We start from the raw sequence: 11,225 nt of genomic DNA on the forward strand, positions 1-11,225 counted from the left end.
CCAGCCTGCCTACCTCGCTCGGGGTGGGGTCCCAAGTCGTCCTGGTAACATGGAGACCTTCACGAGCCCCCGTGCGGCCCCTCTACAACTCCTCTGCGGCCCTCCACGGCCCTCGCCGTGCTGGCCGGCCTGACGCCCCCGTGAGCCACGCCTGGCCTTGCCGCCTCTGCCAGGATCGCTGGTCTGCGGCGTCCATCTGGCTGGCCCGCGCCCGACCCCACCCGAGCCTGCTCACTCAGGTGCCACCTCTCCAGGGAGGCCTCCCCGCTCCAGTCCCGGCCAGCACGCTGCCGATGTCGCGTTCTTACTCCGTATTGAGAGGCCAGGCGGAGGACTGGTCATACCCGACACCTCAAGAAACGCTCGGACGCCCCAGCAGCCTTGCGAGACGGACACCAGTGCCCCCGTTTTTGCGGGTGCCGGGCCAGAGCCCTGGGGGCGTCACGGCCGCCAGGGCCGAATGACCAGCACGAGGCCAGCTGGCGCGGCCGGTCGGGGTCAGGAGAGCATTTGCGAGCCCAGCCCCGAGCTGCAGTGACGGTCAGCACAGTGGCGCTGAGCCCCGAGGAGGAAGGCTGGGTCCCCGATTCCTTCACGTAGGCCCAGCCGGGGGGGCTAAAAGGAAGAGCCACCGTCTCGGGGTCCAAAAGCCAGGAGCGGGCAGAGATGGGGGTCGGGGCCTGGCGCCGGGAGGAGACACTCCGGGCAGTCGGGGCGAGGGGCGCCCGGTCCTCCCTCCACCCCTCGGGCCACTGCAGCCTCTCCTGCCCACCCGCCAGGAAGCCGGGCCCGGGGCCTGGGGGAGGCGGGGCCGGCCCGCTGACCGGAGAGGCCAGGCGTCCTCTCCGCGCCTCGAGAGCTGCTCAGCCCACTCCCAGCGGGCTGCGGGTCTTCTCCATCGCTCGGGCCCACACACGCGCACACGTTTACCACGTTTACCACGACCAGCACCCTGCCCTGGGGCCTGAGGCGCCCGGGGAGCCCTGGGAGCCTGGCCACGCAGAGGAGGCCGCCACGGCCGCCGCCGCCCACGTGCCGGCAGACGGTGCAGGCTCCTTTGACCCGCCCCCGCGAGACACACGGACCGCGCCGCCCTGTGCCAGGAAGACGGGTCGTGCCCTCGGGAGCCCCCAGACCAGCACGGGGAGCAGTTCCGGGCGCGGACGTCAGAGTCGGCCGGGGCTCTGGCCTGGGAGTTAGGCCAGCTGACTCCTGACAGAACTCGCGCCCCTTCCGCCCCTTCCTGCCCAGCCCCCTGCACCCCAAGCACGCACGGCCTGCTGGGGAACGGGCCAGGCACAGAGGCCCCTCCTGCACCCCCTTTCTTCCAGGAAGTACACGCTGCTGGTCAACAACGGGTTTGCGGTGGCCGCCGCCTTGCTCATGGCCGGTGCCCTCCCGGCGGGCGCCTTTGAGATGCTCGTCCTGGGCCGCTTCGTCATGGGCGTGGATGGAGGTGAGGCTCGCCCGGGGCCCGGCCTGGGGCGCTCTGAACCGTGAGGCGGCCCAGGCTGTCCTGGCCGGGGCCTGAGGTGGGCACGCGGTGTCTGCAGCCCAGAGACCTGAGCTGCCGGGCGCAGCCTCTCGGGCCTGCGTGGCTGGCTTGTGGCCGCTTGGGGAAGCCGCTCGGGCTCTGTGCCCCAGTTCCGCGCATGTCTGATGGTGATGGTGCTTTTGCTTAAAGGGTGGCGACGCAATGTAAATGAGATCCCACATATCAGAGATGGAAGGATCCCTGCTTCTGGCATGTCAGCTATATTAGCATCATCACCGGGACCGCTGTGAACATCCCCTCGCCTCCACCACCTCCACCATCACCCCATCTTTCACCACACTCACTACCATCATCAACTATTTCTTCCTCTAAGAATCTACTTCCCGGTCACCCCTGGAGTCCACGGTTGGCCACTGTGCAGCCTGCTGGACTGTAGCCGTGGCTACAGTGCTATTTCCAACAGGGCAAGGGCTTGGGGTGCTGGGCCCAGTCTTCCCAGAGAGCGCCGCCCCTCACTGCTGCCCGGCCCCCCACAGGCATCGCCCTCAGCGCGCTCCCCATGTACCTGAGCGAGATCTCACCCAAGGAAATCCGAGGCTCCCTGGGCCAGGTCACCGCCATCTTCATCTGCATCGGCGTGTTCACCGGGCAGGTGCTGGGCCTGCCCGAGCTGCTGGGAAAGGTCAGTGGCCCCCGCAGAACGCGGCCCCCTCTCGTTGCCGTCTCCTGGTCTGCGGCCCTGGCGGGACCCCCTGCAGAACGGCATCCCCGTGTCTTGAAACCCCCCAATATTCAGGGCTTTTGCATATGCTCACAGGAAAATTACCGTCGAGTTCCTGGGGTGGGGCTTGAGTCTAGTTTTTAGGGCACGCGGAACGAATTCAGATTTCACAGTTCAAACCCCGCCCCCACCCACCCACCCAATAGTTGGTGTTAACAACTCAGCCAGCATCCACTTGGGTTTTCCTTTGCTTGCACAAACCTGTGCAGACAGATACGGCTTCTTTTTAGTTTCTTACCAGAATCATGCCATCACCTGCAACTTGCTGTTCCTGTTTAATTATTCCGGGCGTCGTTCGGAGCTGTTTTGCTTGCTCACCTCACTGAGTCTCTCTCCACATCCACATGCAATCAGTGTTCTGCTTTGGGCTTTCTGTCTCGGATGCAGGAAGACATGAATGTAAATTCCAGCCTGACGACTCAGTCGTTACGTGACCTTCCAAGACAGAATGCAGCACCCAGACCGGCGGGTGGGTGGAATTCAGCCTCGTTGGCGGAAAGAGCAGGACTTAGGCACGTGGGCAATATTGGGAGAGAAGACACAGAGAACGAGAACAGCTCAAGAGGAGGCCCTGAGAGGTCGGGGGGCTTGGGGGCTGTTGGGGAGCTTGAGCGGTGCCTGCTGGCCGGGGCCGCGCACCTTCTCGGTCGCGGACCTGGTGAGAGCGCACGTCCCCGAGCCCACTGTGGAGACGTGACTCAACTGTGCACGCCCCTGGGGCCCTGGGCACGCAGCTGCTACAGGGCCATGGCGCTGGCTTGCGGGTTCCTGACCAGCGCCCCGGCCGGGTTCCAGGTTCGCCTGTTATGAGCCTAACGCCGTCCTCTCCCGTCTCCATCCTCAAGCTGTGTCGGAAACGTTCACTGATTTGTCCTCCCTTGGGAACGTGTCACCTTTTTCTGTTTTCTCAACAAAAAACGTCCCTGGGATCTCGGCTGGAATTGTGTTCACCTGAACCATGAGTTCCACAGACTCGTCCCGTCTCTTCACCTAGGTTGTCTTTTCTATCCCACACTTGTTTTTATTGCTCTGGCGTGTCTGAGCACTAGAAACTGTAAGTTTCTGACTACTTACTGACTTATGTAAGTTTTGTTATTGCTATTTTGGTTTTTCCCATTGCATTGTTTGTCGAGGCTGTTAGCTGCGGAGGCTGTCAGCTGGAACTAGCCGTTAGGATGTGTTTGCTCGCCTGGGCAGTGTCGGTGAGTGACGTTTGATCACACCAACGCAGGGCGAGGTTTTGTCCGTCCTTTCTAACAGCAAGACCCTGTGTTTTTATTGATGTTGACGTCTCATTGCATCGGCCAGGACATGGTAACAACGCTTTGTTAATTCCTGGCTTATTGGGATCTTTATTCCTGATTTTTTGAGACATCTATTATGTTGCACTATTCACTCTGTTCATTTTTATTAATTTGAAATGGATATTATTTGTCTTGCAAGGAGTAATTTGTCATCTTGTTTTTATAGCCTATCGGCAATATGCAAAATATCTCCTGACATTTATTAAGTTATGGATGACAACTAATTATTAGATTTGCGATGTTATCCAACATCTTAAACCATCTTTACATTCCCGGGATATATCTTCCTTGGTCACCAAAGGGAGTAGGTTATTCTATCTGAGTTACCTGTTTCTTTTTAGGATTTGTTTATTTAAATCTATCGATGAATTTGTTTAGGGCTTTTAACATTTAGCCCATTTATGTCCCCTTTAATCTTTTTCTCACATTAGAACCGATTATACATCACTAGTTGGTAATTAAAGTATCAAAAGGTCCCATTAGTAAAACCATCACAACTTAGTCTTTTGGGGGGGAATTTCTTTCAGGATCCTTTATCAGTTTCCTCCATAATTAAAAATCTAACCTATTTTCTTTTGATTCAATTTTGTTAATTTCTACCCTTTCAAGAAGCTCACTCAATTTCATTGAGAATGTCAAGCACACTAAGTCACCATTAATGCCCTCATGTCTATTCTTTATACCATCTCTTGATTTCATTTTATTTCACATCTCTCTTTTCGAAACGCTCGTCTGCGTTTTGCTATAAAAGGCCGCCCTCTGTGATTGAGCCTTTCCATTGCTTTCTGCTTTTCTTAGTTTCCGCTTTGGCGTTCTTTCTGTGAACATAGATTGCACGCAATATTCCTGGTGTTTTTAGGATGCCGCTTTCTCAATAGTTTTGTTTCCTAAATAATTTTTTGTTTGAATTCCGTGCCCAGAACAGTTAATGATTTAGACCAGTGTTTTTCATCCCCAGTAGATGTGACTTTGTTATTGTCGCTGATTGTATAGAAGGAAGGAAGCCACGCACTTCTCTCTTGGGGGGCCACATTACGATCAACTCCTGTAACTCTTCTGTGCTGGCCGAGGAAGGCAGTTGTTTCTGGTTCATGGTGCACAGACTGTTAATTATGGAGGAAACTGATAATAGTCACTTACAAAGTGACTGTTACCTCGTCGCAGCCGCCGTCCACCCTCAGGAGGCACGGGGCCGGACGGGGTGAGCAGACGTGATTCTGTGACAGAGAGAGGCTCTGGGGGAGGATACAGGAGGCCCGGGGCTAAGGTGTGCAGAGGCGTGTGGCTGCAGGACCCCCAGGTCCGCATCGGGGCGCCCCACCGCAGAGGTGGGCGTGAGTCACGGGCCCCCACGGCCTGTGTCCTCACTCCTCAGAGGAGCCCGGATGCCACTTACTCTGCGGTGCTTCGTGAGCGGAGAAAGCGCAGTGCGGGCGTGGAGACGCCCAAGGCCGCTGGGCACCGAGCCCTCTCCAACGCGCCCGGCTGGACCCCACTTCTGCTCTCGCTCCCCTCTCGCTCCTCTTCGCCGGGGAAAGCCCATCTGGGCACCCTTAGCGACCACCCCAGAGGCTGCAAGAGGCTGCAAGCCAGAGCCTCCGGCTTTGAAGCCTGCGGCGTCTTTGCAATGGGACCAAAGTCCTGATGTGTCGGGGGGTGTGGGAGGCAGCACCCCAAAGTCCTGCTACAGAAAGCCGGGCAGGGAGCTCTCTTCAGCCCCTTCTTTGACTTGTGTGGACGCAGCCCCAGAGCAGAAGCTCCGATTCTCCGTGAGCTTTCGATCGAGAAGCCGCCAGACTTCTTTCAAGCCCAGGAAGAGAAGCGTTTGGCTCCTGAGGCCCGAGCAGAGCATCCCTGTCCACGTGATTTCAGGTCCCAAATACCTTCTCGCCTGGAAGAATCGTCTTTGTCCTTCGGGGACTTAGAAACCACACGCTCCCTCTTTGAGATGAAAACTCTCCCCAGACACCGTCCGAAGCCAGAGCGCTTCCTCCTGGGGTTTGTGGGGGCGGGCGGCTCTGCCTTCCCAGGCGGCCACGTCCTGCGTCCACCCCGCTGCTTTCTTCCGTGGTCCATGCGAGGAAACGGATCGTGGCCCGTCCCGGGAGGCGCCGACCCACCCCGTCTGGAGCAATGTCTGCGGGCGTGAAGGCTGGGGTCCCCGAGCGGCCGCCCTGGCCGCTGCCTGCTCACCCCAGGGGCCTCAGTATCCGCTTCCACAGCGTCCGGGGCCCGTTTGCGCACCGGAGGGGCCGCAGGCCAGGCCGAGGCTGGTTCCCTCCCCCTCACTTCCTCTGTGGCCTCGGGGCTGCCCTTCTGGCCTCTGGCCGACCTAGCGCCCATCCGGCGACGTCCTGTTCAGCAACACCAGCCGGCTCTCTGCGCCTGCTGCCCGCCAGCCTCTGTCCATGCACCGCCTGGTCCCGCGCACGGCCAGCGGGGTGGGGCTGTCCCCATCCAGGGGCGGAGGGGAGGTTCTGACAGGCTGAGCATGGTGCCCCGGACAGAGAGAGCCCCTGCAGGCTGGCCATGCCCCCAGGCCCTGGTCCCGTGAGCCCTCCTCCGGCTACCTCAGGTCACTCCGGCATCTCGAGGCCCAGGTGGCCGTGGACCCACCCGTCCACCGCCTAGGGACCAGCGGGCCGGCTGGCTAGGCCGAGCCACTGCCGGGTCCTTCCCCAGCCTCCGTCCTGGGGCCACACTGCAGAGTCAGTGACCGCAGGCCACGCCCGCTCACAGGCTCCTCTCCCCAGGAGAGCACCTGGCCCTACCTGTTCGGGGTGATCGCCGTCCCCGCCCTGGTGCAGCTGGTCAGCCTGCCCTTCCTTCCCGAGAGCCCGCGCTACCTGCTCTTTGAGAAGCACGACGAGGCGGGAGCCGAGAAAGGTAAGGGGCGGCCGAGAGAGACCCCCCTCCCCAGAGCCGGGATCTGGGTGGCGCGGGAGGGGACGTGGACCCACGGGAGCCCCGGAGCCAGGGCAGGGCAGGGGAGGCCGAGGGCCGTGGGCAGCCCCGCCAGCACCATCCCAGGCGTCCGGCCTAGCGAGACGGCGACCCACTCTGGGGTGGGTCCCTGCCCTGCTGCCCTCTCCTGGCCGTCCAGTGGTCCCGTCTTCACACCTGCGGGCGAGGAAGGAAGATGCACGAGCCGCAGAGCCCCGAGCCGCCCGTCAGGGGTCAGGGCACCCCCTGGACAGGAGAGAAGCGGGGCCGTGGCGGGGCCGGGCTGTGGTCTCGGCGCTCTGTGCAGCTGGAGAGGGCGGTCAGGTCAGAGCCCAGCCTGCAGAGCCGAGCCTTTCCACAGAGCCCCAGAACACGAGGTCACCTCTGACCTGCACCCAAGAGCCTCACCCAGTGGCACGTGGGGGGAGGCCTGGCCTCCTGCTCAGTGTTACCTGTCACCCACCCTCACCACGGCGGGCTCGGCGAGTGTCCTGCCCACTGAATGCCACTAGTGTCCACGCCAAGAGAACAGCTGAGCCTCAAGAGTAACTGGCTGACCACAGCTTGGCTGACTCTTAACGCTCGGGCGCTCAGGGTGTCCCAACTAGCAGCCGGCGCCAGAGGCACCAGCTGCCTCTGCGTGGCTGGGAGCCGTGGCCAGGAGCCGCGGCCACGTCCGTCCCTCCTAGGCGACACTGCTAAGGGAGACTGGACACCGTGGCCGCCTGCGTTTCTTAGGTGGAGGCACGGAGCCTGAAGGGTGCAGCTGTGGGCTCTGGCTTCTGGAGGCCCTTGAAGCCTGGAAGGAAACGACCGTTTCCTCAGGCGATTTCCAGCCGCAAGGCTGCAGCTTTGCAGCGAGGCCAGCCTGCGCCCTCCGCCCACACACCCAGGGGCCACTGGCCAATCTCCCTGCCCGTCGTCCAGCCAGCAGCTCACAGAGGGCCGGGCCGGCCACTTGTTCTGGGACTTCCCCTGGGGACACGTGTTCATTCTGGAGAAAGGAGTCGCTCCCCAGTGAGAGGCCTGTCCAGGGCCGCCAGAACAGAGGACACGCTGTGTCGAGCCCGTGGTCACCTCTGAGTCCTCGAGGGGGTCTCTGTGCCTGAACTGAGGGGGGCACTGCCTGGACCCCCATCCCGCAGCCCAGGGCAGCTTGCGTCCTCCTCGAGGCCCTCTGCGGGCCTGAGCTTGCTGAGCTCCGAGCGTCCACTGCCCGTGGCCCCGCCCCCCGGCACAGGCTTTAGCTGCCCAAGCTGAAGGTGAGCACGAGCACCCACCGGGTGTCCGCCCCCACGGAGCGGTCACCGTCGAGTGCCCATTCTGCAGGTGGTTTGGGGGTGGCCAGAGGTGCTCGCGGCACGGGGCCCCACCCCTGCCCCCCGCCTTTGCCCCCTCGTCTCTGTTTGTGACCCCTCTTTCTCCGAGGGTCCCGGAGGCCCAATTTCTTCCCCGTCTCATGTGGTGGGCAGCTTCCCTCCCCCTGACGGGGAACCAGCGGACATGAGGATGATGGCACGTTCCTTGTGGTGCAGAGCAGTGTTTTAAGGATGCTGCCGCTGTGGCTGGAGTGGACTGTCCACCTTTCCCCGGGAGAGGCTGAACGTCAGCGTGAATATTTCCACATTTGCAAGGCATCTCCCGTGACCCCCCATCATGGCCTCGGGGCCCGGAGAGCTAGCCGTGTGTCCATTGTGGAGGTGGACACAATGAAGGGCTTGGTTTAAAAATGACAGGTGTGCTGAGGCTGGACATTTGCATTCTTCAGCCCGGAAAAAGCATACGTGACGTGGGTGAATTTGAATTCTGGGAGGAGTCTCTGAGACGATTCCAGCCCCAGTTTCCTGGGTTTTGGAGGGACGTGTGGAGAGGGCCTGGGGGCCCTTAGCTCCACCTTCTGCCGGATGGTAGCCTGGACCCCTGGGTGCCCTGGCCATGCGGCGTCTGACCTCCACCTGGACCCTCCGATGAGGGTGAGCCAGCTGGGGCCAGCTTGATGCGCACTCTGACCCAGGTCCAGTCTCATGCCCTCACCCCAGCAGCCTGGACCGGTCACCCCAGGAGCCCCATGTCCCCATGGGGCGTCTCTGGCTCCTCTCCTGGACTTGTCTGAGGAGAGGACAAGTCGCCGCACTGTCCTGGCTTCCGTTTTCCTCTTGTTTTGAGTAAGGACTCGGGCACTCGGGCTTCAAGGGCCCTGCCAGCTCTGCCCTGACCAGCTGCGTGCCCGGGGCCGGCCGGCCCTGCGGGGCCCGGGCAGACACGCGCACGCCAAGCCCTGCTCTAAGCCCCTCGTCCGTTTGCAGCGTTCCGGACCTTCCTGGGCAAGGAGGACGTCTCCCAGGAGATGGAGGAGGCGCGGGCCGAGAGCCGCCTCCAGAGGAACGTGCAGCTGGTGTCCACCGTGCGGCTGCTCCGGAGCCGCTGCGTCCGCTGGCAGGTGGTCACCGTGGTGGTCACCATGGCCTGCTACCAGCTCTGCGGTCTCAACGCGGTGAGCACAGAGGGGGACGGGGCGCGGGTGGGGGCAGGGCGGCTTCGGCACCCAGTCCTCGTTTCCCCATCTGCAAAGTGGGCGGTCTAATCTGGAGAGCCAGTCCCCCCACGTGCCCGCCGCCGCCTTTCAGCTCCCCCTTTCCGTGGGCCTAACGTGGCTGAGAGCGTTACACAGCCCCACTGCTGATCGCTGAGAGTCCACACGTGTGCGTGCTGCTAAGTCCGCGCCCCTTGTCCCGAGTACGCACCCCCCTTCTCCGGGGTCACCGCCAGCCGGCCCCAGGTCCTGAGGTGGTCGCGACTTGGCTCCGCGCGCCTGCTTCCCTAACCCCGGGGCGGCCCTGCACCCCACAGACTCCGCGCTGTGTCTGGCCTCGGACTGTCATGACTGATCCCCACAAATTCTGAGAATGTGTGAGGGGACATAATCGAGACCCCGACATGGCTCCAGAGATGTGACTCGGGCCTGAGACAACCTCAGGGCTTTAAAGAGGCGCCTCCCCCCGCCGGGGACCTCAGACCCCGCTTCCCCGCACCCCCGGTTCGTCTCCTGGCCTGGGGACCTCGGGCAAGTCACTGCCACGGCTGCATCTCTGTGTTCCTATTTTTTTTTTTTAAAGATTTATTTATTTGTGCATACAGAACTGGGGTACAGGCCAGAGGCTCGGGGCGGTGAGAGGCGTCACCAGAGACAGAGTGGGGAGCAGAACAGGCAGATCGATGAAGTCCACTGCTGAGGGGAGCAGCGGGCGGGTCAGGAGAGGTCTGCCACACCATGTGGGTCACCTCCGGGGCAGGCGGGGATCGAACTCATGCGGAAGCGGCTTCAGATTCTCAGTGCTGTGCTTTAACCCGCTGCGCCACCAGGGAGGGCCGTGTTCCTATTTTTTTTAACAGGAAAAATGAGTGAGTGTGGGCAAGGAAGCCAGAGGAGGGGTCTCGCAAGGGGCGCCCCGAGCCCTGAGATGGACACAGGTGCCCCCCGCCTCTCGGAGGCTCCATGGGCTGAATGCAGGACCCCGGGACTAGGGGTCAGGAGGCAGGCTGGGGCCGTGGTTGTTTGGGAAGCAGCTGGCCACCTCCAGAGGGAGCCAGGGCCCATCCACAGGGCTGGAGGCCAGCTGGGCAGACTCGGGGGACCGGGCCGGGGACGTGCCCCAAAACAGCAAGCGTCCTCCTGGGCCACTTCACGCCGCTCAGAGGGGCTGGGCCTGGGCGGGAGAAGGCGTCTGGTGGTGCAGTGGCCTGGCTGCCTTTATTTATGTCAGCCTGCACCCCAGAGGGTGCCGGGGTGAGCAGGGAGGTGACGTACAGAGGCGGGCACCTTGCCAGGCAGGAAAGCGGCCCTGCGGGACGTCACGCAGCCGCCCCCACGCTGCCGCAGCCCCGAGCCTGCCGGGCGCCGCAGACCGGCTGTGCGGCTGAGTCTGCAGGAGGCGGAACACCTGGGCTAGCCCGCTGCTCCCGCCTCTTCCGAGGCCACCGAGCTGCCAGATGGCCTCAGAGCTGCCCAGCCCGTTCCGGGAAAGTGGGCAGGGCTGACAGGTGGCGCGTGGAAGGCCGGAAGCCGTGCGCAGGGAGACACGTGGCCGAGGACCCTGACGTCCCGAGCCCGCTCCCCCGCTGGGACACAACGTCCTGACGGGCCTGCCCGGAGTACTGCAGACTACTGCAAGGGGGTGCAGCCCCCCGACAGGCGGATCCACTGAGATATGCCACTGAGGGGGGCAGCGGGGAGACAGGAGGGGTCTGCCGCGCCCCGGGGATGAAACTCAGGCCTCAGGGCCCGGCGAGGGCTTCGTATGCTGAGACCTCACTAACCCCTGTGGCCCCGGGAGGCCCCACGGTGCTGAGTGAGGGGCAGGCCCATGCGCACCCACACTTCTAGAGCTTTCTCACCTGGCACAGCGACTGGGGGCTCCTGGTGAGCAGCCCCACCTGCCCCGCCCCGCCCCGCCCCGCCCCGCCGGCCACTCTGCTGCTGTGGGGGTGACCAGCTGGTGCCTCACGCAGACAGCAGCCGGCAGCGTTCGCCCTCTGTGCCGCAGCTCGGCCCGACGCCTCAGGCTGCCCGTGCGTGAGGGCCACCTGCGTCTGAGACGAAGCCGCGTCCCGCCCCGCCGGCCACTCTGCTGCTGTGGGGGTGACCAGCTGGTGCCTCACGCAGACAGCAGCCGGCAGCGTTCGCCCTCTGTGCCGGCCGCTC

At 62.6% G+C, this 11,225-nt stretch overlaps 1 protein-coding gene across 2 annotated transcripts in view; it reads left to right on the forward strand.

The window, feature by feature from the left end:
- The window catches only part of SLC2A9 (solute carrier family 2 (facilitated glucose transporter), member 9), a 33,835-nt gene that overhangs the window by 8,163 nt on the left and 14,447 nt on the right, over window positions 1-11,225 (forward strand). For both annotated transcript variants that reach the window (XM_004681407.2, XM_012724082.1), the window contains exons 4-7: window positions 1,332-1,456; window positions 2,032-2,177; window positions 6,334-6,466; window positions 8,830-9,017. In XM_004681407.2, the coding sequence (XP_004681464.1) occupies window positions 1,332-1,456; window positions 2,032-2,177; window positions 6,334-6,466; window positions 8,830-9,017 (592 nt within the window). The remainder of the gene's footprint in view (window positions 1-1,331; window positions 1,457-2,031; window positions 2,178-6,333; window positions 6,467-8,829; window positions 9,018-11,225) is intronic.

The sequence above is a fragment of the Condylura cristata genome, unplaced genomic scaffold (assembly GCF_000260355.1).
Source record: "Condylura cristata isolate star-nosed mole 26May11 unplaced genomic scaffold, ConCri1.0 scaffold00012, whole genome shotgun sequence".
In the NCBI taxonomy this organism is placed as follows: Eukaryota; Metazoa; Chordata; class Mammalia; order Eulipotyphla; family Talpidae; genus Condylura; species Condylura cristata.